The 26,072-nt window shown below is 37.6% G+C and overlaps 1 protein-coding gene and 1 long non-coding RNA gene across 3 annotated transcripts in view; one reads left to right on the plus strand and one right to left on the minus strand.

The window, feature by feature from the left end:
• Window positions 1-17,877, minus strand: part of LOC109643917 (ephrin type-B receptor 2-like) — a 60,908-nt gene extending 43,031 nt beyond the window's left edge. For both annotated transcript variants that reach the window (XM_069526653.1, XM_069526652.1), the window contains exons 1-2: window positions 17,690-17,877; window positions 364-428 (exon numbers count right to left, since the gene is read on the minus strand). In XM_069526653.1, the coding sequence (XP_069382754.1) occupies window positions 364-428; window positions 17,690-17,741 (117 nt within the window). In that variant the 5' untranslated portion in view covers window positions 17,742-17,877. The remainder of the gene's footprint in view (window positions 1-363; window positions 429-17,689) is intronic.
• LOC138410480 (uncharacterized) lies at window positions 17,813-25,833 on the plus strand. Its single transcript, XR_011243187.1, has 3 exons — window positions 17,813-17,949; window positions 18,769-18,997; window positions 25,292-25,833. It is a non-coding gene; the product is annotated as an uncharacterized lncRNA (long non-coding RNA).
• The last annotated feature ends 239 nt before the right edge of the window (window positions 25,834-26,072 follow it).

A 26,072-nucleotide genomic window follows, 5' to 3' on the forward strand; every position in this document is an offset into this window, starting at 1 on the left:
ATTCTAAATCCTATTATATAGTAGAATGAAAAATAATTAAATTACTGATCAAGTGTGCATAAGAGTGCATAAGAGTGCTCTTCGGAGTACGTAGATTCTGTTGATAAGAACAAATCCCAGATGAGAAAATATTAGTGAATTTCAGAATCTTCCTTAAGAACAGTGGGTGAATGAGGCCCATTGTCCTTTTGTTTGAAGTATCTCAACCAGCAGAGACTGACGTGTATGGTTTTACCAGCAGTCAATCAAAAAGTTTTTATATTTTCAGATGCTACCCTGTGACTGCACATCTGTATGTTTGCTGTATGGATTACATGCACTGTCCCTAGTGTCTTGTTTGTTTGATTTTTTTGTACTACTCACCCCCTGTGATGGATAGATGGTCCAACCCAGTTCTGCAGTGGCAGTTGTTGAATCCATTAGTATTTCTAGAGAAGACAAAAATGAAAAAGTTAGACTTTTTATCTTTTTCAGTGGCAAATGCACAGGCTTTAATTGGGGTCAGGAGTATTTTAGGATTCTAAGATTTAATATCAGCATAAGAAATTCAAGTTTGCAAATATCATGAATAGTAACTATCATGAAAGTGACCTCTTTAACTTAATCTAGTCTCAGTGTTTTCATTGTAACTGTTAGCGGTGTATGATTTCTAAGGCTCTCTAAGTCTCTTTTTGCAAACAAATGGGATATAATCCTCATATCTAAGTTAACTAACTATGTATTAAGCCTTAAATAATAGTGTTTTATTTCAATAGTGTAAATAAGTTTTTTTACTAAGCACCAGAAACACAATTTTTGTATTCAGTCGAAATGCTGGTATAGTAACATTTACATTCTTATGGATTCATATTGTGAACTACTCATGCCTAAGATTATAGTAGTAATTGTTGAGACATCCTAGAATTGTTTAGTGAACTTCCCACCACCTCAGGATGTCAAATCATTAATTACAGAAATAGACCACCGTGATGTAGCACTTATTTTCTAACTGTAACTCTTTTACAGCTTTCTGACAGACACCGACCGATACATGAACTCCAATAAAGGAAAACAGATCCAGCTTTGTGTAGCAATGGGTTTTCCACTGGAACACAGGCAAGTCAATGCATTGAATTATTGATTCTTTAATTTTATTACCAACAACTTCCATTCTTTGTGACTTTCTCTCTTTTCTGACCGTCATTTTACCATATCTTTGTGTTTATTTCCATAGCTTGTATCTGCAAGTGATAACTTATATGCACAGTCACTGATCGAAGTTGAATGGTTGAAAACTGTGATTTCAGCTTCAGAACAATATACAAAAAGAATGCCTGTAAAGCAAACAACAATGTATTGTGGTGACAATTTCTGTGAAACAAGCACAAAGTCAAACACTTCTTTCTGAAAGTTTAATTCAGCATCTACAGATGGACTCATCAGTACACATCACCTGAATGACATGCACAAATGAGCAAAGAACATAGGAGAATCTGTGTTCTTATAACTCTCAGCCCCCTCCCACTAAGCATTCAAAGGTATTTATTACCCTTCTGTAGATTCACTCAGTGGAGGAGACATCCTGTCCTTTTGTTTACATGTTCTGTGGATGACCCCCCCTGTGAGACCTCAGGTGTTTGATCCCAATAAGAGATACTAAGAGATACCATAAAGATTCTACTCTCTCATACCATCTAGGTTCCAGAAATGTTAAGTAGTAGCCACGACGACGACAGGCATGCTATTCGGTTGTCGGATTTAGCTTCTTTACTGATATAAGAGAGATGTTGGCCTTGCCACACAGTTACAGCAGATGATAGATGGCTTAACATATTTAACCTACAGATGCCGCTATTCCGCCTCATTGCGTTGCGGCCTTATTTTAACCTACTGTCTATGCATGCGGGGATGCAGAATATTTATTTATTTATTTATTTTCAGGGGGAAGTAGTCAAGGCGGGGGGCCGTTGTTGTCAAGGCAGCCGCCTTAACTATAAAGCGCTGCGGGAAACCCTGCCATTCCTAGGTAACAAACCTAGGGGGAAGCTGTTTGTACCAGTGTCTCATTTTTGGAAAGTCGTCTGTACCCTCACAGGTGTCCCAGTTCAGTTGTCATTGGGTTTTCACAAAACAAACATAGATTATCATACTGCAAAAGCAGATTCACTGTGATCGACTGAAACATGAATATTTAACGTCACATCTTAATTTTAAGAGCAGCTGTTAAAAGCAGTATAACATCTACTAAAACTCTTTATTCAGAGTATTTATGTTGATGTGTTGTAATGTGTTACAGTGAAAAGTAAACCTGTTTGCTACACTTAATTTTTACATTGTTAATCTTAAACAGACTTTATTAAATCTGTCATTCCTGTGTTAAATAAGTGAACAAGCTAAATTGTGTTTGTTTGTCACATGAAAATATATAACAGTGTGAATTTACTAGAATAGACAGACCTGATGTCCACCATCAATTTCCTAATCAGAAGTGAAGTGATTATGATCTGAACTTTGAAGTACTAAACTTTCATATTTAGCATGTCAAATCTTAGAAAGAATTAACCTGACACATGTATGACTTTACATATTTATATGTCTGTGTTAAATTTCCCTCTAGATCACTCAGACAGCCTACACCCTTTGATGTCCAACTTGAGGAGACATAACTGGACTCCAACAAGACTGAACACTGTATCTACTAAAGGTTTTTGTGTGTAAAAACGTGTGCAAACTTGATTTCACCTGCAAAAAAACATGCAAGCTGATCTACTAGCAGAGCATTGCATGCAGTATAACACACGCTGTCCATTTAGTACGTTTGCCTTAATGAATATGCAATATCGGGGGTGTTTCTACCCGAGTACACAAAATATTGGGAAGAGTAGATGCAAATACTTTAATTTAGCAGACGCAATGTGATTTACGAAGCTTGAAAAAAAGACAGCATATTGGATTGACAGAAGAAAAAATAATCATAGCACTGATGGTCATTGTCACACCAGATACAGCGCTGACCAGCTGCCTGGTGTGCGCTCCCTGTGTGCTACAATGGCCCGAGTGTCATGCCTGAGCGCTCGTGCCACAGAGGACACAGCTCTCACCTCCTGTGCAATATTGGTCAGAGGCATCTCTTCCACCGGCCCCCCACCTATTGTTTTATTATGATCTATTTTTTCTTTTGTTCTTCTTCTATGTCCTGCCATCTTCTCTTTTTTTTTTTTTTGATGTTTGGAAACTAATGTGGTCTTTACCCACAGCATTTACTTTTTTGCAGATACTCTCCCATATCACGTTTCTTGGAGTCATATTAATATTTATTTGCTGTAGCTCAACAACGTGTTTGTTTGCCTCTTCCACTAACATGTCCAATTCCATGGCATTAAATGTTTCTTTGCGCTTGCAGTCATTCTGCTCTCCAACTGCTAGCCAAGGAGTGGGCTGTGGCAGGAAAATAAGACCAAACCGGTCAGGGAAACTATGATGTGGCAAGCGAGGATCCAATCTGGGTACAGCTGGAGTAGGAAGCAGCAGCCAGCCACTATTCAGCCATTAGGTCAATGAAAAAAAGAATATGTCAGATATAAATGTAAAACAAAAAATAAAATTAACAATAAGAAAAAGGAGTACAAAAATACACAAAGAAGAGAAAAAATAAGACAAGACACATTATAGTAATATGGGGTATATTAAAACTATAAGAAATAGAGCATACTTAATAAAAAGGAAAGGGATAAAAACATTGATTCAACATACACTTATCAAAAGCTTGCAAGAAGAAGATAGACCTTAGGTCAAGATAGTCCTTCAGCAACAAACTAATCCTGTCAAGCAGGGATTGCTTCCTAACATTGACCATGTGTTAATATGTGCTTATAGCTGATAAGGACAATATTTGAGGGGAATGAAGATTGTCAGACAGTTTCTTCAGACTCAGCAGGAGGAGATTAATGTTAATAAAAAGTGGTAGTGAGCAGGTATGGTATCTCACTGACTCATCTTCTCTTTCTGCTTCAGGAAACTGAATATTTCTAATTCTTTCACTCAAAGTTTACACTGAAACTGCTTTTAGGAATAAGCCCATGGACAGTCATTTTGACGTTATGTATAAGGTTATACAACAAGAAAATATTCTAAATCATACAGAGCAGCTTTTATCATTGGGGCAATTAGTTAGAATTTAATAATTACTGTGAGCCTAGTTTTCTGTGTCAGGCTGGAATATAAGCATCCACTGTTGTATCCAAATGTCCCATTTTTCTGGCTGCTCGCTTCCTGTTAGTATCAGCAGAGATTAATGAGGAACTGGGGGGGAGCGATGAGCCAGGTGTCAGAGCTGCTGCTAAACAGGAATGAAGAGGTCATGAGCACTGACCCACAACCAATTCCTACAGATTCAGCCAAGAAGGATCAGGGGCGACAGAGAGCACTCAATATCTGAATACATCTCTGTGCTGAAGTATCTTGTGATTTTTACACTTTAATCAGCCATTTACAAGGAATTGATCACAAATGATTGTGTTTTGATTCAACTTTTGTAAAAGTGTTTTCTGTTTCCACTGCCAACTTAAATATTACTAGTGTTGACTCACTTATTAATAGATGTAGAACTTGCAGATACGATACCAAAGGTTTGGTATTCGTACCACAACACTACTTCTTTTGACAACTAACATCTTAGAAATAAAAACATGTTTCCTATGAATTAAGCTAAAGTTTTTAAATGTTACATTTTATATGTAAATAGCAGTCATAAGATACACAGTGCACGCACCAACAAATCTTGTCTATTATGAAAGTATGTACATTTTCATTTAAAGTTACAGTAATCAAAACTTAAATATTGACTAAATATGATTGATCAATAATTATCCATGATGGGTATGAGTCACTCATATTGACAGGCTTACAGTTATCATAACTGAGCAGTTCATCTGACTTCTACTGTGCTTTTTGTTTTCTTTTGGCTCAACTTCACTGTTGTGATGCAGTCTCTGCACTTTCAAGAATCGTTTCCTCCAAAAATCTCTGATAAACCCACTGTCCAGCATCAACATCATAGTCAGCTGCTGGTGAACAAAGTGCAGCAATTAGCAGCTTAGGAGTCAGATATAGAAAAGCTCTATTTAAATACAAACCATATTTACCAATATTTGACTTCAGGTGACAGAAACACTACAAATGAATGCTACTGTAGCTACATGGATAATAACCCAACACATTTCAATATGCTGCTATTTTTGCTTTATATATACCTTTCTTAAGCAATTTAGTCATATTCTATACTACAATAATTGCATTATTTTATCATACTACAAAAGCAGATTTACTGCGATCGACTGAAACATGAATATTTAACGTCACATCTTAATTTTAAGAGCAGCTGTTAAAAGCATCATAAAATCTACTAAAACTCTTTATTCAGAGTATTTATGTCGATGTGTTGTAATGTGTTACAGTGAAAAGTAAACCTGTCTGCTACACTCAATTTTTACATTGTTAATCTTAAACAGACTTTACTAAATCTGTCATTCCTGTGTTAAATAAGTGAACAAGCTAAATTGTGTTTGTTTGTCACATGAAAATATATAACAGTGTGAATTTACTAGAATAGACAGACCTGATTTATCTCTGCCCAGTGCCATTTTTGCACATAAGTTTTCCATTTGCTTTTTTCTAACAGAATTGAAATGAAGTAAGATTTGCAACCAGTCACCTATATGCAGATTGATTCTACCAAGGAGACATCCATCCTGATGGGAGAGATCAGGGAGAAGGAGCTTAAAAGACAAACATTTAAATAATGGTTAATAATGAATAACAGTGCATTTCAAATGCAGGCAGGCTGCCATTGGCTGGTGCTGCTGATGGAAGGGAAATTGGGACAGTGTGGGCTGACAGGGTGGGGGTGGGGGGCATCAGTATGTGGCCCTCCTTTCGTGACTAGATTTTCGTCATGACAGCTCCTCAGCCTCTGCAGTCAGAACACAACTGACTAAAACAATATGCTGCTGGAAATCAACACTATAATATAAAATGTATTTTATATTCCATTGTTGGCTGCTTGTTCTCATGTAGAGCTCACTCTGTCTCTTACTGGCTCCCTCCCCTTCCCACTCGCTCCATCTGTCCCTGCATTCCTGCAGTATATATATAGAGAGAGAGAGAGAGACAGTTCTTGTTCTGAACGATTCAATGAAAAGTAGGGCAAGGAGGAGGAGAGAGTGGGCCAACCAAATCCAGCACACATAATCCGTATAGGCTGCCCTACGCTCTGTATGCCACGCTGGATTAAACCCCAAGGGATAAATCAGCGAAATTCACTTTGTTTTATGTCATAGCTCAGCCTGCCATGCTGCCTTCAGCACCAACTTTCATACTTGAACACATCATCCTGCATTATTCTGATAATCTTCTCCTAATTGGTCATCAGACATTATTACTATGTAAGCCTAAATGTAACCTGATTTGTAATGTTAACATGAGGATGTTGTAATACATTTTGGATATGATTCAGTCCCGGCAATGTAGAGATGATATTTTCATACAGTCTTCTATCACAAAGTTTATCTCAAATACATTACTGTGCCATCCAGCCAAAGTGTATGTGGAGGTCGGCAGGAGTTATCTAATTTATATCAAAATATGCTGCCCTATGCAATGCATTAATTGAAAGGGTTGATGCTCAGAGAATAAAATGTTCAATTCTCAATATTGAACAAAAAAGATTCTTATTACTGTAATTTATGACATGGTGGACAGTAAATACAACATTTCCAAATAACTTAAAATATATCACAGAAACCTACTGAAACAAAAATAACTATAGTGTAGTAATGTAAAATAATATTAAATTCACCTAATATATATATTTGGTAATATATATTTGGCCTTGCCAGATTGTTTATTGTTTCATTTTGCTGATGGACAGTGATGCTAAAAGAAAAAAAGAAAATTAGAGCAGAGAAAAAGCACCTGGGGCAACAAGCAGTAAGCAGGATAAATGATACTTTAAGAACAGCGTGGGATGATTTGACACAATTAAAACATTAAGCTACTTCAGTTATTTCCATTATTTGCTCTACAGTGGACACAGTCTGGCCACATGTGACACTGCTTTGGCTCTCTGTCACGGTGAAGCAACCACAGGCCAGCAAAGAACTAGGTCACGGGCTGTTTTGATGCTTGATGTTTTCTGTCACTGCTCACAGAGGCAAAGAGCACTGTGCGGCTCCTGACACTGAATATTGATTGGCTTAGATAACTGACTTCCACTGAGAAATGTCCACAAAGACCACAGACACCAGGCTGCCTTCTTTCAAAGAAAAGAAGGGTTAGGATTTTAACTTATCCGGTTGGGTTAGATAAGTAAAAATCGTACTTTTAAGTTCAAGCTTAAATTTGAATTCTACATAGTTTCTGTGTAGGGAAATGTAAATTATAACAATAATCAGGCAGAGGGAGCACGGCTCATCCAATAACCAGTATGCTGACTGATACTGATGTTCCAATCCCTGACTTGTGTCCACATGTCGATGTGTCCTTGGGCAAGACACCCTAAATTGTTTAATGTGTAAAAAAAGCAAAGTCTTTGACTGCTCAGTAAGACTAGAAATATGTGAATGCAGTCCACTTAACATATATGGGATGGACCGTATATATATATATATATATATATATATATATATATATATAACAATGGAAAGTTTTTGCTGACCATGTAATCATTATCAGATCAGTATCATCCAATCAATAGTACTATATCTGTGCCCTTCACAGGTGGTACTTACAGTCTCTAAAGTGCTGGAAGCATGTGTCTGGTTTGAAGTGTTCTGAAGATAGATAAAGGCTTTTCATGCAATCACAGTTCATCTGCAGTAGAAAAATATTTGGTCTATATTTTAATATCGGTATTTTCAGGTCTACATACAGAACATATTCTTCTATAGGAGTGATGCCGTTAAAGCCCTATAAAAACATCAGGGGGATTATATCATTATCAACATTTCACAGCATTATTGTTCAGGTATTTGATTATATTATATTTTCCTTTATTTTATCCTGAAACATTCTATTCTTTTTAATATTAATTACAGAAATGACACAGGATGTTCTGTTAAGAACTTAATAGTTTCCCCCAGAACTGTACATATGACAGATATCTGAACAACGGTTTAACAAACATTTATTCACATGTGCACAAAGTGATGGGAATGTTTTAAGTCTTTTGGCATTTAAGACCCCTATGTGATGTTGTTAGAGCCAATTCTTTGTGTTTACTATGAAATTTATTCTCACATGATCTCTGTAATTAATTGATATGATTTTGATTTCTAAATTCATGAATTGTTTATTTTGATTAATCAGATGATGATCAGATGTGATAGAAGGGAGGGATGGGACTGAGGCTCGTTTTTTTTTTAATGCAAAAGGCAAAATAGACTGCTAGGAATAGTGATGACAGAATAAAGAATTTATACCTTAGTAGGAAGAAACAATAATTAAACATTTATCATCTAACAGACATTTTGGGGTGATATAACTCTTGTAAGAAATCAGCTGTAAGCCAATGTGATAAGAAGACATACAAAATAAAGGTCTGGGAGACCAAACAAATTAAAGATCATAGTTGAAAAGAAATAAGGCAAGCGACGAACAACAGAAGTTGGAAATTCTTTAGTATTATAATATTATTACAGTTTGCATTTGCAAGTGATTACTTACATGCACAGTCACTGTTAACATGTATATCAGATATTGAATGGATGAAAACATGCAGTTACAACAGGATGTTTCTGAATGGTAAGTTCAACATAACAGTCAAGTTTTAACAGAACAGTCGGTTACAGTCCTGAGTTATGGTACGAACTTATATTACGTAGTTGTAGAAATAGTTTACTCAGTTCCTGAGTCATTCTATAATTAGGGGTACATTTCATATCAACCAAAAAGTGAAGAAATCAGTGTGCTTTCTTACTAAATAATCTAGTTGTTCCCATAATATAACCCCATAGTCTGCTAAATCAATTATTTGGCGAACTTAAGCTCTCATGATTTATTACATATTTAAATGAAAATTAACATTCAAGTCATTATTTTGTCAACCATGTTACAGACAGAAGTTTTGTCATAGTGGACATGAATGAAGTACTACACTTATTACACATGTTAATGTGAAGAGCAAAAGTTGATAGTTACTAATTCGGCATGCCGTTCAGGAAATTAAATATGAATTTGAATATATTGAATGAAACTTTGAATATATGGAATGAACCTTGAATATATTGAATGAAACTTTGAATATATGGAATGAACCTTGAATATATTGAATGAAACCTTGAATATATTGAATGAAGTCTGAATATATTGAATGAACCTTGAATATACAGAATTAAACTTTGAATATATGGAATGAACCTTGAATATATTGAATGAAACTTTGAATATATTGAATGAACCTTGAATATATTGAATTAAACTTTGAATATATGGAATGAAACCTTGAATATATTGAATGAAGTCTGAATATATTGAATGAAACTTTGAATATATGGAATGAACCTTGAATATATTGAATGAAACTTTGAATATATGGAATGAACCTTGAATATATTGAATGAAACCTTGAATATATTGAATGAAGTCTGAATATATTGAATGAACCTTGAATATACAGAATGAAACTTTGAATATATGGAATGAACCTTGAATATATTGAATGAAACTTTGAATATATTGAATGAACCTTGAATATATTGAATTAAACTTTGAATATATGGAATGAAACTTTGAATATATGGAATGAAACCTTGAATATATTGAATGAAGTCTGAATATATTGAATGAAGTCTGAATATCTTGAATGAAACTTTGAATATATTGAATGAAACTTTGAATATATTGAATCAAGTCTGAATATATGGAATGAAGTCTGAATATATGGAATGAAGTATGAATATATGGAATGAAACTTTGAATATATTGAATGAAACTTTGAATATATTGAATCAAGTCTGAATATATGGAATGAAGTCTGAATATATGGAATGAAGTATGAATATATGGAATGAAACTTTGAATATATTGAATGAAATCTTGAATATATGGATTGAAACTTGACTGACGTCAGACTTCACCGCAGTGTCTGCGACCATCTTGTGTAACGTGTGGATGCTATAGCTAAAAGTGAGTGACAATGAGTTACAGCAATATTAAACTATGAGGACATCAGTAACACACTGGCGAATGCGTGTACGGCCCAAAATCCCCCCGATACTCCTGCCCAATGCCGTTCTTCTGACAAGGAAGGTCGCTCCCTTTTTAATCGTGGCAGACCTACTACAACAGGCAACAACAACCTTGGCATGTCTTCAACCTCACAGGAGTGCCCGACAACACCCCGTGTACAATCTCCACCCGTACACAAGGAAGGGTCCAAGACACTGTATGGTTAGCTTGATATAGTTTTCAGGTGATTTAATGAAGGTGAAACACAGTGAATGGCCGTGCGTAATGGCACTCCGTTCTGACGCGGCACTTCTCTGGCACTGGCGAAGCTGCTGCGGCTACAGGGACACACAGACAAATGCATAATGAGATAATGCCGACATGTTGAATATATGGAATGAAACTTTGAATATATACATTTGTCTGTGTGTCCGCAGACCGCTGTGTGAGTAACGTGCCCAAAGCTGTGTCGCGGATCATCAAATAAGTTCAATACTAAACGAAATATTCAGCCTGCATTGGTCTATGAATGCGGGTGACTCTTATTGTATCTAAACAAATTATGAAGAGCTTCTCTTTCAGTTCACAAAATCCCTGTATACGCAGCAGCTTCGCCAGTGCCAGAGAAGTGCCGCGTCAGAGCTCAGTGCCATTACGCACGGCCATTCACTGTGTTTTACCTTCATTAAATCACCTGAAAACTATATCAAGCTAACCATACCATCCCGAAAGCTGTGTAGTTTTTTTTTTTTTTCATCTGACGGAATGACACCTAGACATTGAAAGCCACTGAGTTTTACTTGGAGAGGAAATCTATCAGGAGGAAATCGAAAGCGTATCGGACAGTTGGTCAAAAATGCTCAGGCTACTCCTACACCTGAAAGTCAGGCATTGATTCCAACTGCCTTGACCTGCCAGCTTTATTATTTTTTTGGAATTATCCACTGAAAAAGGCTGTGTGATACTGATAGAATATGTTTTTTCCGTATCTCAGAGATCGCTGATTAACGCACCAAGCACCAAGTGCTTGTATTCTTTCAGGGTAGACAGAATAGATTGTGTCACGGTGAATGCTGAAGCAACGAGGAACTGGTCGATTGACAGATCCGCGGATTTGAACACGGCAGTGATGTTTTCCCCCGTAGTAATGCTTTATCACACTGGGGGGATGGCAGAATGAGTCTGACTACAACAATGTCTTTGCCTTGTAATATTTTTGATCTGAGTCCTGCAGAAACATCAGCAGACTGAGGTATGTATGGCCTAGATACAGCCAGAGCTGAGATGGCAGAGGCGCAGAGGAGGTGCAGCACTGACACTTACAAATTACTGTTTTCAGTTTTCAGATTTGCTGTGGGTGAATTTTCCATTGTGGTTGCAGCTAAAAGTTTTGTTTCCTCACAGTTTTCACATAATTAACGTTCAGTTACATTTCAATCATATTACAAATACATTCTAGAGATCATGTGACAGGTTAGGTCTACGCACACAGCACAGAGTGTAGGAGCAGCAGCACATGTGTTAATGTTTAGGTTCCTGCATAGAGGTGGATGACTACTGTACTTCCACAACAATTCACAGTGCTGTTTACTGACAACCCACTTTTCATGCAGTGTATGATATAATATGGTTATAATTAATGGATATGTTCATGTATGTTCAAAATTGATCTGAATTTAAATAAATACAATTCCAAATCTGACACATTTAATAGAAAACAACTGTCACAGCAGCATTCCATACAAATTCAAATAAAATAGCAACATAAATAACACCAAAATACATTATCAAAATCCAAATGAAAACAAAATGGTTTGAACGTCAACTAAATCAAATGTGATAACAAGTGATCAGAAAATGAACTGAGTCAATCACTGTGAAACTTGGAGAGAACCTAAAACCTGGCGTGCATGTTACTTATCAAGTTGTCAACAAATTTGATGCATAGCTTCTCAAAATTAAATGTGGCCCTTAATGTGGCCCTTGGGATTGGATGCTCACCCCTGTACATGTTGCCCTGGATGTCACTGGCTAATGCTGTCAGGTTGGGAGATGTCATTTCTCTCTGTACACAAGGCCAGGCAGTGGGAAACATAGTGCACATTCACCATATGGGGGTTGGACCGGCACAACAAAGAATGCCTGTGCATTCTTTGTTTCTTCCCGTCATGACTGCAGCTCCATCTGATCCCATGCTCATTACTTAGGTCAATGGAACTTCGAGCTCTGACATCAATTACTGGATGGATTTAGCAAGCCCTGTGGCTTTTGTATTCAAACAGTCTTTATTTGCAACAAAATGAGTGCTTGGTTGAAATGTTTGACTATCAGTTATCTAGACGCATACAACAAGGCATTTGTGGTGAGTGATCTGTAGACTCATCTGTGAGCACAGTCACAAATGGAGATTCATTCACTTTCTTTTTTACAGCTGTGTGCACAGTATCTGCCATACTGGAAAGCAGTTCTATGGCTGTGTATAGTAAACTGTATGAAACAGCTTTTTGCTGCAGAGGTATGAGATCTGGGACACCAACCACTGTCAGAAAATTGTGTAATGATTCAAACTTGGACAGGCGGATCTCCTCCTGGGCCATTTGGTTCATAACAGCACCAGCACTGCTCTTGCTGACTGTCCACCTACACCTGGCTTTGTTCTAATTATTTTTGTTGAGCAGGAATACTGCGGCAGGACTGATGTTCTTTGTATAAAACGTGGCAAGTGCTGATAGTTGGTGCATTTGTTTGATTCGTGCATAGATGTGCCTGTTTTGTTGTAATTAGAACATGGATTTGTCATCTGAAAAGCACTGCCATTTGTATTTGGTGAGCCACTGCTTTGGAGGAAAATGCAGTGGGTGGAGGCTCTTCTTCTGCAGTGGGCCTTTTAGGCTAAGTAAAGGGGGAGGCAGAGAGATCCGAAACATCACATTGGAACTCTGTAAGACTGATTGTTGTAATAAAAATACTTACAAGTCGCATGTTAGAAATGCTCTCCTGTAAAATAAGTTTTAAGCAGTGATTTAAAGATAGGTAATGAGTTGGCAAGCCTTATCTTGTCAGACAGGGAGTTCCAGAGCCTCAGGGCCCTGACAGAGAAATCCTGGTCACCTTGAGTAGCCAGTCTTGAGCTAGGGACAGCTAACATGGACAGACTGACCAATCTCAGGTTGCAACCGGCAACCAGGAGTCCAGAGCTGCGAAATGTAGGTTGGGGCTAGCCCACGTTGATCTTTAAAAGTTATCTAAACAATTTTAAAATCAATCCTGAGTTAAACCAGTGAAGGGACACAAGAATTTGTGTGATATGAGCCCCACGATTTGTTTTTGTTAAAATACGAGGAATGTATAAAGGGCACAGCAATAATCCAGGCCGGAACATTTTTTATTAGCTTTTCTATGTCAGTAAGAGACAGAGCTGATTTGATTTTAGAAATGTTTCGTAGATGAAAGTGGCAGAATTTAATGATGTGATTATAGTGTTTTGAAATTCAGATGAGAATCGAATGTGACACCTATATTTTAAGCTGTTGTTTTAAGATTGGCTGCCAGGGGATCAAGAAATGATAGAGGTCTGCCTGCTAGCTGGTCGGGACTGAATATTATTATTTTAGTTTTATTTGAATGTAACTGAAGGAAGTTAAGTGACATCCATTCCTTAATGGCGGATAGGCACTCTGCTAGGACACTCACATGGCTGACTCTGTCTGGCTTGAAGGACAAGAATATTTGGGTGTCGAATGTAAAATGGCTGATGAAGTTTCTTAATTGGAGTATGTACAGCAAAAATAGGAACTTTGTGGCACTCAACACATCAGTGGAGCCAAGGATGAGGTGTTATTTCCAATGGAAACAGAGATTTGTCTGTCTGAGAGATATGACTTGAACCAACTATGGGCAGTTCCAGATATGCTGATGCATTGCGTTAGTCTATTAAGCAGAATGTTATGATCAATGGTTTCAAATGCGGCACTGAGGTCAAGGAGCAGTAATACAGAGCAATCACAGGCAAATAAAAAATAAACCAATATCGCCGATTCCCTGCTGATCTGACCCCACATACCTGGCAAAACAACAATCAAACAGAGCAACATCACAAACAAAACAAAATAAACTGTACATACTGTAAAACAATACAACACACAACTCAAAATATATTATTTACATAATCTAATCGATAATCAACATTCAAATAATAATCAAATGACCAAATGTTTAGGGAGACAGGGCCTAGTGAAAAATGGGGAGAAAGCACCCTTTTCACATGTTGATAAGTCTTTGTCACTTTGTGATGTGACTACTGCAGCAGCACAAAGCCAAAACTTTTACTTGAAGACTGAGTTGATATCAAGCATTTTACAAATTAGAGAGTGTTTATTCACACTACCACAGATGGGGCTGATGGACAAGTTATGTCATAGGTATGTACCACCGGTAACGCCAACTACTGTGGCAACCCTAGAGATAGCTGTATCAATAATCTTTCACAGCCCTAGTGTGAAGTGTAGCTACTTCATAACATTGAAGACTGTGGCAAAGTTGCCTGCCACCATGGGTCTCTGTACACACAACCAGAGGACAGCCACCATAAACTAAGTTTCTCCGTCACACAAGGATTTTAACTTTCTCAAGCTCTGTGTTTTAATCATGTCTTAATCAGTAGAAAATAAGGTTAATAAAAGCAGTTCAGTTGTATATATTTAACCAGCACTGCCAATAGCGGTTTGTTCTTTTTTAGAGTACTTTACTTACAATTATTCAACTCTGAACTATCAGGTATTGTTCAGTAGAGAAATTCTATTTGCTGATGTCTCTTACATATCTACATTTTGTAAATGTATCTACATTCAGTTCCCTAAAATAACAGTCGTATAAGTACTCCAGCAACTTAGTCTCAACTGCAGCAGCTCAAATATCAAAACGTTTTAAGCAGCAATAATACAGAATACATTTCCAATAGTGAAATCATCAGAAAGCTACTCCAGAGACACAGACAAATTAATTATACTAACTCCTTCTTCTTCTGTCCCCCACCTTAAATGACCATTTAGGTCACTTGTCTCTACATTTGAATATTACCATTTGGACTGTATCAGCAGCAGTTGAGCTGGACCTTTGTCATCATGGTAACAACATCTCGACTTGTAGAAGCATACCAGCAGGAGGCATAGCGGACCTTTGTTGTCAAGGTAATACATCAATGAATTAGGTTAAAATATGTACTTCCATTAGCTTCGAGGATCTTTGTTGTAATTGTTACAATACTAAACAAAATACTGGTAGTTAGAGACAGGAAACAGACAATGTCCTCCTCTGTAAAAGTTTTGTCTCATGTTGACCCATCCACCCTGACCTCCTCCCAACATGGACTTTGTCGCTCTTATGTCGATATTCTTTACATCCTCTGCCATCCTTCTCTCATAGTTAGTTCAACCACTAGAGGTCGTCTAACAGTAAAACAAAACTGGGTCATAATAAGTGACTGCACAGACATCCCACAGGCTCACAGGACAGTCTCCATTACACAGCTGTTTTCACAGCCTGTCACAGAGTGTTACAGTTCTAAACATCATCAGTGATCTTCATAGTCACATTATTCCTCAAGTTTCTTTCTGGTAATGGTTTTGTTTGATTTCAGTTTCAAACAAATGTTCAAAATCAAACCAATGCATATACCGCAAGAAGAGGTTCTTCATTCGTCTGATCCCTCAATGGAATATTATTCTGGGAGTCCACTGATATCGTGAAATAGAGTCTTCTTTCCCAGTAATTACATCAACTCAGTCAGAAAAGCCTGGTTTACACATGCAGGGACTCTGAGGCTGCCTGTTTAAAAATATCTTGGTGTTAAGAATTTGTTTGATTAAAAAAGAGTATAGGTGCCATATGATTTATGAATAATTCATAATAAATTTCAGTTCATGATGGAGAATTTATTTGGATTTCATGGCGGTTTAATAATTTGATTGCATTTAAAAATAAGTTAATTGAAGTCATGATTATTATTATTTAGTTATTATTACATTAACACTCATAATTCATAGTTTAATGTCATTATTAGTTTCAGTGAAGCAGATAAAAATAAGGACCTGTACCTTTAAGAAAGTAGCTGTTCAACGCACGGTGTTAAGGAACTAGGTGTGTGGATCTGGATCACAGGAGAATGACAGGGGCACACGTTTTTTTTGACCGTGTAGATATTTGTGTTGAAAATCGAGGAAGACGTTGTTTTGGAGTGTGTCTGGACAGGTATCATTAGTTACAATGCTCGTGGAAATGTTATGCTTTTTAATTGTTGTACTTTTGCGAATAAACCTGTAAAATCAACCATTTTGGAGGACACACTTTTTGCTTCATTTTGTTTTGGACAACACACGTCAGCCATATGCTCCGGTGGAAACTGATAGGTTTGTTGGAAAACCTACAAAGAGGATCTATACATAGATAGTAGGCACAATTAAAACTGATGTTTATCCATTCTGGAGACACTGCATTGCAGCACAATCCATTCTGGCAAGGTTAATCCAGCTGTGAGTTTTCTCCTCGTATTTAACAGATATAGAAAAGTTGTGTCAGATGTGCATTGTAGTTTTTGTATCAGCTACACTTGAAGGATCTCAGGGCAGTTGATAGTTTCTGATGTGTTGTCTGCACCATCACCTGCTCCAGAGCAGGTTAGAGGTGCCATGTCAGTTACCATGGTAATTTACACCGAACAAACTTCGTGATATAGAAAACACCAGAGTTAAACCAAAGATTACTACCCACAAATCCTGCTTCATAGAACAGGCATTGTAGTAATACTATACACTAAGAGGTAGAGGAAATATTTTGGGATTAAAATAAACAAAATAAAATGTTATGTTGGCTCACTGTAAAAACAAGACTTTTAAATAGAGTACTATGACTTATATACTAGACATTTACAACAGCTATGATACATGGACAAACAGCCATTGCATTTATGTATTGCATTTATGTAAGATAATTCTAGCCTGTCCTCTGTGTCTGGTATATCACTACTACACAAATATTATAAATTCAAACCAGACTCATTTAAAACCTTATGTTCTTTTCTATATATATTTGGAATCATTAATTTACACACACAACTATTGCAAACACAGTTGGCTTATTTAATACAATATATAATACTGCTGTAAAATGAATATCTTATTAATAATGATGATAGTGGTATTTAATAGACCATAATATTGAGCAGATTGGTGACAACGCGTGTGTCCTGATATTCCCTGCAGCTTTTACATATGTCATATAATCAGAAGAAACAAAGAGGAGGATCAGGTGAGCTGAGCCTGGTGACATGTCTGCAGCTTTAACACAGCGCCATTCAAACACCAGGCCGACACGACTGTTTCCACCACAGTGTCGTTTCTTTTTTTATGAGTGATGGAGCACAGCTTTGCCTCTCTGCGTCCACACACTCAACCAGTCACAGTCAAGCAGGAGACGAACGCCAGCTTACCTTCCACAGCCCATACCGTTGGCAGCATCCACAGAAAATATAAGATATCCATAATTATCCCGGGGATCTGACGGTTAAAAATGTCAACCGGCGGGCCATCGGCCGCAGAGCATCATCCCGATGAGCAGCAGCATTAGAGGGAGATGAAGGCTGAGGAGCCGCAGCTCAAGCGAGCCAGGATGGACGAAACCAAGAGGAGGGGGCGACAAAACAACACCGAGAATACGTCACACCGCTGCTTCCACTGCTTCAGCCTTTCAGTGAGTTTTTAGTCAGAATACCAGAATTTATCCTGCTGTTTTGTTTCGTTAATGAGCTGCTGAATAAAATCTCCATATTTCCACTCTTCAACCACTACATTAAAAGGGAATATTGTATTTTCACCACGTTATTTTACAGCACGTTGCTTTTAAGATTGACATTTTAAATAAAACACATATGCATTTATAAAACACAATAAATTGTTAAAGAATAAATCAGTCGTTCACTGAACATATCTGACATTTCAGACACATTTGACAAAATTGGGGCCCACTCACATTTTAGAGTGCCAAAGATAAATTATCTCGCCTGGTTTAATTTCAAGAACTGTCTGAAGTCCAAAGTAGGCACATCATTTGTTTCACTAAAATCAAACTCAAACCTGCAGTGTTTTAGAGTAGAACTTTATTTTCTTTCCATCAATCAGGTTTATCGTGTAACACTTGGAATAGAATCATTTTATTGTCATTGCACAGTGTACAACGAAATTTAGCAGCAATCCTTAAGGTGTATAACATAAATACAAAAATAAAAAAATAAAAAGTGTAGAAAAGAAGTGAAATTTAAATGTAAAAACAGTACAGAAGATATTTTAGCAGCATAGTAAATTTGTATGTGTACTGCAATTTAGTATATGTACAGAAGGTGCACTGCAGTGGATGTCAACAACTGTAAACATTGTGAATGTTTCAGGTCCCAAACAGTCTGTGTGTCAGGTATTTAGCAGAGTTCAGCTCTCTTATGGCTGTGGGGTAGAAACTGTTTTTCAGTCTCTTTGTCTGTGATTTGATTGAATCATTGGTTTTGATGTGTTGCAGAACCAGCCTCTCAAGGCACTTTATGATGAGCAGCATAAGTGCAACCGGATGATAGTCGTTGAGGGCACTGATGGCGTTCTTCTTCTTTGGCAGTGGTATTGTGGAAGATTTCAGGCAAGGTGGGACGATGGATTTGGTCAGGATCAGGTTGAAGATTTTTGTGAAGACCTCTGAGAGCTGATCTGCACTTTCCTTCTGGACCGGGAGCTTTCCATCTCAATTGTGCAGAGTGAGGATGAATAAGGCTGATGGGGGGGTTGAATAAGTCTCTGTTGCTTGCACCTCAAAGCAAGCAAAGAAACAGTTAAGTTCCTCTGTCAGTGAGGCATTACCATCAACCGTTGAGCTGCTGCTCCTGTAGTTAGTGATGTGCTGGATCCTCTGCCAAACACGCCATGGGTTGTTGGTGTTAGTGGGAAGAATGCTGGGCAGCGGCGGTTTGTGTGGCCATTTTATTAGCCTAGCAAGTAGACCACCAAGTAGACACTTCTGCTTCCTGTGCTCTCTGCCTCCCAGAGCCGAAATCAATTTAGGAGAGCCCAGTGTTCTGGCTATCTCCTCTGGTATGTTGCGTGAGTGAATTCAACTGTCTGGTTTTGCTGTATTCCAATGGTCAGAAGAGCTTTGGGGTTGTAGGTCGAATTGAAAGTTCAAAATGTAAAGTGTACGAACAGACAACCTAACAAAAACACACTTAAAGAGCACTGATAAGGAGAGCTACCACATCAGTTGTTAGCAAAAATGAAGGATATGGAGTTCTTGACAGTGTACACTGTAAAGAATTTCACTGTGAAATAACAGTAAAATACTGGCAGCATTTTACTGTTATTTTACAGTGAAATTACTGTTATTTATTTTAACAGTATATTACCGTATTTTGGATTACAGTATATGACCGTAGAATAACAGTGGGTGTTTGGTGGTTATTTTACAGCACATCTACCGTAATTTATCTAACAGTATATTACCGTTTTTTGGATTACAGTACATGATGGTAGGAGAACAGTGTTTTAGTAATTTTACAGCGCATATAGTGTAATTTATTTAACAGTATATTTCCGTATTTTGGATTACAGTACGTGACAGTAGGAGAACTGTGGGTTATGGTAATTGTAATTCCCTCAAGGCACGGACAACACAAGTGGCTTTCTTGGTACTGATTTATTTGAATCTTCCTCCAAATCCACCGTGAAAACTATAACATACATATACACAAAGTGTTAGCGATAGCATTACAACAACAAAATGAAACACGTGCAAAGTAAAATACAGACAAACACATTAATTACCTCGTTACCTCGTTAAATTGGTTCTTAATTTTACTGTATTAGCTAAAGCACTTCTTCACCTTCGTAGGTTTACTTCTCACTCTCCGGAGCAGCGCAGCGAACACAGCATGTCAAAATAAAAGTCATACTTTCAAAATAAAGGTTGACAGCCCTCTCAAACAACAATACACCTGAAACGTGTACCAATTGACAATAATTACATAATCAATGATAAATTATGAACATCAGCTACAGTAATTTTACAGTAGATGCCAGTGTGTTATAAAATCTGCTATTTTTGCACATTATAAATCCTCACCCATTTAAAACCAAAGTATGCAGGGCCTTTTAAATACCCAGCCCTAGGTTACCACATTCATCCCGACAGCCAGTCAACATCCAGAAGTCCTACAATAAACACAGAGCTTGACTTTCCTTGTATTTTAATAATGTCTAGCCTTCTAGTGCTTAGAGCGGATCAGAAACACATTCAGCAACAACATGCATTCATCACTGTCCATCTGTCTGTGCTCAAATGAAGAAAAGTAGCTGGTTAAGCTAGCGGAGGATACATAGGAGGAGAGTAGCAAAGAGTGGACAGTACAAGGAGCGCTTACTCTTTCTGTTTTCAAGAACCAGAACTCACAGAGCAGAGCACTAACTTTAACACCGTTTCCCAGAACCGATAGTACAGAGCTCTCACTTTAATCTTATTCAGCTGATATTTAATTTCACTTAATAACTTATTTCACTTAATAACTTCTACCAAACTGTCTGAGCTGTGTCTGCCTCAGTTTCTATCTAACATAGGGTTTCTATGCATGCTGGCTCAATGAAGAGACATAATCATAACTGAAGTGATTACATTTTGTTGTTATTGCCAATCATTCCTAACCTCTGACCTTGTATAAAATCAGATGCAGACCTTTAAGTAATAAGTTTGAGAACCCTGGTATAGAACACAAGAGAATATACATTCCATAACATTGCTGTAGTTTATTACAAAGTGCTCATTTGTACAGCAGACTTTGTAAGATTGGTAACATTGAGAACATTTGTATTACAATAATGACAAGGTATTGCATTACCATATTTGGAAGAAACTGTCTCCAATTCAATCATTAGTGACAGACTTTACTGAACTCAAGAGCATAACCTCAGACGCTGAATTAAAGTACCATCTAGAACAGTGTAACAGTGCATTAAAGTACCATCTAGAACAGTGTAACACTGCATTAAAGTACCATCTAGAACAGTGTAACTGAACAGTCTAGCTTGAAAACAAGTCTTTTGCATGTGAACTATGAACTATGAACAGTGGGAGTGGAGAAAGAAAAGGGGGAGAAAGAAAGAGTGAGTACTTGACAGCAGCGTTTGGCTGGTCTCCTCAGTCACCAATGACATGTGCCTGTAAAAAAAAAAAAATAATAATAAAATTAGCAACACAACTTCTTGCAGAAAATGGTTAAAGACCAGATAGAGAGAGAGAGAGGCAAGATATCAGACATCTGACATCTTTGTCATATATATATATATATTGCTTTAGTGAAATGTCTGTCTTTGACAACAAAAATGTGTTTTCAGCTTTAGTGTGATAAAAGAATAACTTCTGGCATTTAAGAAAAACAAAGTAGGCTACTGTATGTTCGCATAACACAGCAATACTTGGCTAATATGACAATATCATGCAGTTTAAATGTGCAGACTTGCCTATATGATGAAATGATTAAGCAAAGTTAAGGAAGCTGATATTTTTCCTTCGTCAATTTCACTGATTGAGAAAGACAGACATTACTACAATGGAGTACATAATAAAACGTGTGTGATGTTTTGAATGTTGCTCCTGGCAGGAACACACTGACACACCTTACTTCTCCACTTGGTGAGAGACTGTAGGTCCTAACTCACTCCCTTTGGAAAATCCTCCGTCCCTTCCTGTTTGTGTTTGCACAGTCAGCTCTATAAAAGCACAAGTTAACACAAGTTAGTTATATCTTCACAAAATTGGTGATTAACTTTAATAACGTAACATCTCTGAGATCTTAATGACATGCATTTAACGATAAAAAAAACTTTATGAAGGTCAGCAACACCTACAGCTAATTGAGCTCAAGCTAGCTGCAGAGCTAGCTTTCACTTAGCCAGGCAACCTGAACTAATGAAACAGACCTAATAAAACATCTGAAATGTCAACAGTTCAATAATCATGCAGACAAAGCAACACTGGACACTACCAATTTCAGGAGATAAACATAACTTTACTTTACCTGCTCTGATGAACTCCACATGGACTTCTCGAATGATATGACGGAGCTGTGCTCTCCAAAGTCGAGTTCGGGAATAGTCAGTTAGTATATTGTCACTCAAAAATGAGGAGTTTGAGGAGTTTGATCAGTAAAGAAGTGCTATCATGAAAATAGAAACATAAGACTGCAATCATCAGTAAGATGCTGATGGATAATGACTGGACTTAAGAAGGGATGTTTCCACTGCTTGACAGAAAATACTGTTTTATGCTGTTAAATTACAGTTTAACTGTAATTGTAACTGTAGTTTAGCTGTAACTGTCATTTAACTGAGCATTAACTGTTAATTTACATGTAAGCATGAATATTTAACAGTATTTTACAGTTATTTTAAAATACAGTAAGATACTGTTGTAATCCACCGTAAATTTACAGCAATTCATTACAAATACTGTTTTATGCTGTTAAATTACAGTTATCTACTGGTATTGTTAAATGACTGATTTAACTGTTAATTTACATGTGAGGGATGAATATTTAACAGTATTTTACAATTATTATAAAATAGAGTAGGATACTGTTGAAAATCCACCGTAAATATACAGCAATTCGTTACAGTGTAGAGGTCAGCAAAATGTATATGCAACATTAATGACAACAGCATGTGTTTTAAAGAAAAACATTTTTTTTTTAAATTAAGTAAAAACACACAAACTAACTAAAAATGTACTTACTATTTACAGGTGTGTTTTTGTATAGGTATTTGTGTGTGAGAGTGAGAGTGTGTTTTCAAAAATGGCAGCCGTGGCCACTGTAATGATAAAGGTCACATGTATGGGTTAAGTTAAGGAGATGTGTGTGTGTGAGAGGTGTTGGTGCCAGGTTAAAGAAAATGGTTAGCTGCATGTAAAAAAAATTATGCGTCTGTGAAGGGTATAGCATAACTAACTTAAGCTAATAATAATAAGCTTTCAATAACTTATTATCAAATATCTCATATAAAAATATGTCTCAAAGGTCTTAACAGGTTGTGACAGCCTCTCTCCTTAACCCTCAGCAAGAGTAGGAACAAAAAACAATAAAAAACTCTATTAACAGGGGATAGGGACCTAACATGATCCACTTCAACTGACTGAAGAAGCTAACAGCACTCCATGATCACCTGGCAGCACAAACAGGCAATCACCCCGACTGACAAACACAGGGCAGGACAATGCTGATCATGAAGGATACTGACAAAGGTACAACACTTTTGAACAGCGTGCCTCTCCACAACATTTCTCTTTTTTTCTCTGTCTTTTATTGAAAATTAATTTTAAATTTAGATTTATTCAAATTTTACTTTCATTTTTGTCATGTCATGTCAATTCAAATTTTGGGAATTCTTGTAATAGTTGAAAACTGACCAAAATTGGAAGATATATCAAGTTTCAAACATGTTCCAGCACCAAATAAAGGACAGAGGAAATTATCAAATTATAAAAGTAAATTATATTATTACATTTTAATAAAATAGCAGCTCTCTGTCTCCCCCTGGAAACTCTCTGTCTTCCAACTTTAAGCAGAGGAGTGACGGACCAACAAGGCTAACAGTGTACTGATAACCTTGTTGGGTGACTAAGAGGAGCAGGTTTGTTATTAATTATATTGATTGGACTATTTATATGACTTATAATTGAACATTTAAATCATAAAAATCAGATCTTGATGAACAAATTATTCAAGTTGAAAATAACAACGGTCAATAGAAACCAAAATCATCAATCCATTGATGGCTGGATTCAAAACCACATAGAAAATCCAAATAAAATCACAGGTTGATCCAACTTGCTTGAATTTCATCACAGCAACTCATAATGTGACTCATGGTGTGTATGGCCTGTATGCAATCCTGACAATGTCTGGGCATGCTTCTGATGAGTCAGCGGAGGGTGTCCTGGGGGATCTCATCCCAGGCATCAGTGAGTTCCTGGACAGTCTGTGGCAGGACTTGTGGGTGTCAGATACACCGATACGTAACGTCCCATAAGTGCTCAATTGAATTTAGATTTCATCCCGGTACCTCAGTAGGAAACGTTGGCTGTGACATGGAGGCCTGTGTGACCCTCCAAGGATTTGCCTCCCCAGACCATCACTGACCCACCCCCAAACCGGCCATGCTGGATGACTTACAGGCAGCATTACTTTCACCTAGGCATCTCCAGACTCTTTCATGCCTGTCACATGTGCTCATTGTGAACCTGCTCTCATCTGTGAAGAGAACGGGGTGCCAGTGACCGACCTGCCATTTCTGGTGAGCTGCAAGGTGCTGGACTGTGAGCACAGGTCCCACTAGAGGATGTCAGGTCATTAGGCCACACTCATGGAGTCTGTTTCTGTCAAAAACATGCACACCATTAGCTTGCTGGAGGTCATCACCACAGAAAACGTAACCAGCCTTTCATCACCTGGGGTTTGTCTGCCATGATCCTCACAAAGTTATAATAACCAAAACACAGAGCACACTCAGCAAGTCTGATAACAGGTATGTGTCTATGCAGTAGAAAAAATGGTGCAAGGTGACACAGGAGAACACAGAAAGAAAGGGCAGTAGTCCCTTTTCCCCAAACGATAGCAATACTACAATACCCAGAATAGACTGAGCTTGAATCGCATAGAATTTATTTGTGTTTTGCCATAACACAGGGTGTTGTTATAACTTCACAGTACATGTGTCATGGTCTGGGTTGTTTTGGGTTTTGTGTTTGCTTGTGTTTGTTTTCCTCCTCTTCTCTCTTTTTTCTTTCAGTGGAGGTGTTTGTGGTGACAGGGCGGGGCTGACCCACTTTCAGGTTGGACACCTGCAATTCATTTCAAACTTCTCCAGAAAAAAACCCTCACCAGTTCATCAGGCTGCCAGATTATTCCGTTCTGTCCCATGTGGTAGTGCACCTCAGTCTTCGGTCTTGTGGGTTTTTTGTCTTTACCCGTGACTCTTATAATTCCTGCCCCTTGGTTTTTTGTTTGCAGAGTGCCACGCTTTGTGTTTCTCCGTGCCTCGGGTCGGCTCGCCTGTCGTCACCACGACCTCTTCAGCTTTTTGTTGCCGCCATCTCTTCAGTTTTTCCCCTCCGTCGGTGGTTGTTTTTTGTTTGTTTATGGACTTACTTTTGGGAAATAAACTCTTTTGACCTGTACCTCCGTGTCTGGCTCCACACTCTGGTCCAAACCCAAAACGTAACAACATGCTCAGATCTGCCCCAAACTTCACATGATTAATTCCTCCCTGAAGACAAAAACATGCCAATATTCAGTAACAGCGTCACCTACTGGAAATATATAATACTCCTCATGTCACAATCATTATTCCTTTACTTGTGTACATGTTATACACGTGCAGCATCCAATAATAGGATGGAGCTTACTTACCAGGGGCCTCATTTATAACCGCTGAGTACGGACAAAACAGGGGCTGAAAGATGTGTATGCCACTTTTCACGCAAAGTTGGGATTTATAAAAACAAACTTGACGGGAGAATGTGCTCACTTGGCGCTAACTCTTACCCATGCGTGCAAACACTTTGGAGACAAGGAGATGACGATGAGGTGATGAACTGAAGCAGATTATGGATCCACTTAATCAGTTACATCTTAACAACGTAAAGGTCCAGTGTGTAAGATTTAGGTGAAATCGATCTATTGGCAGAAATTTAATGTAGAATAATTCTCAAGATATTTTCACTAGTTTGTTCATCTTAATTGTATAAATTGTAGTTTCTTTACCCCAGAAAAGGCCCTTTATATTCAAATA

This window comes from Paralichthys olivaceus, chromosome 6, assembly GCF_024713975.1.
Source record: "Paralichthys olivaceus isolate ysfri-2021 chromosome 6, ASM2471397v2, whole genome shotgun sequence".
Lineage (NCBI taxonomy): Eukaryota > Metazoa > Chordata > Actinopteri > Pleuronectiformes > Paralichthyidae > Paralichthys > Paralichthys olivaceus.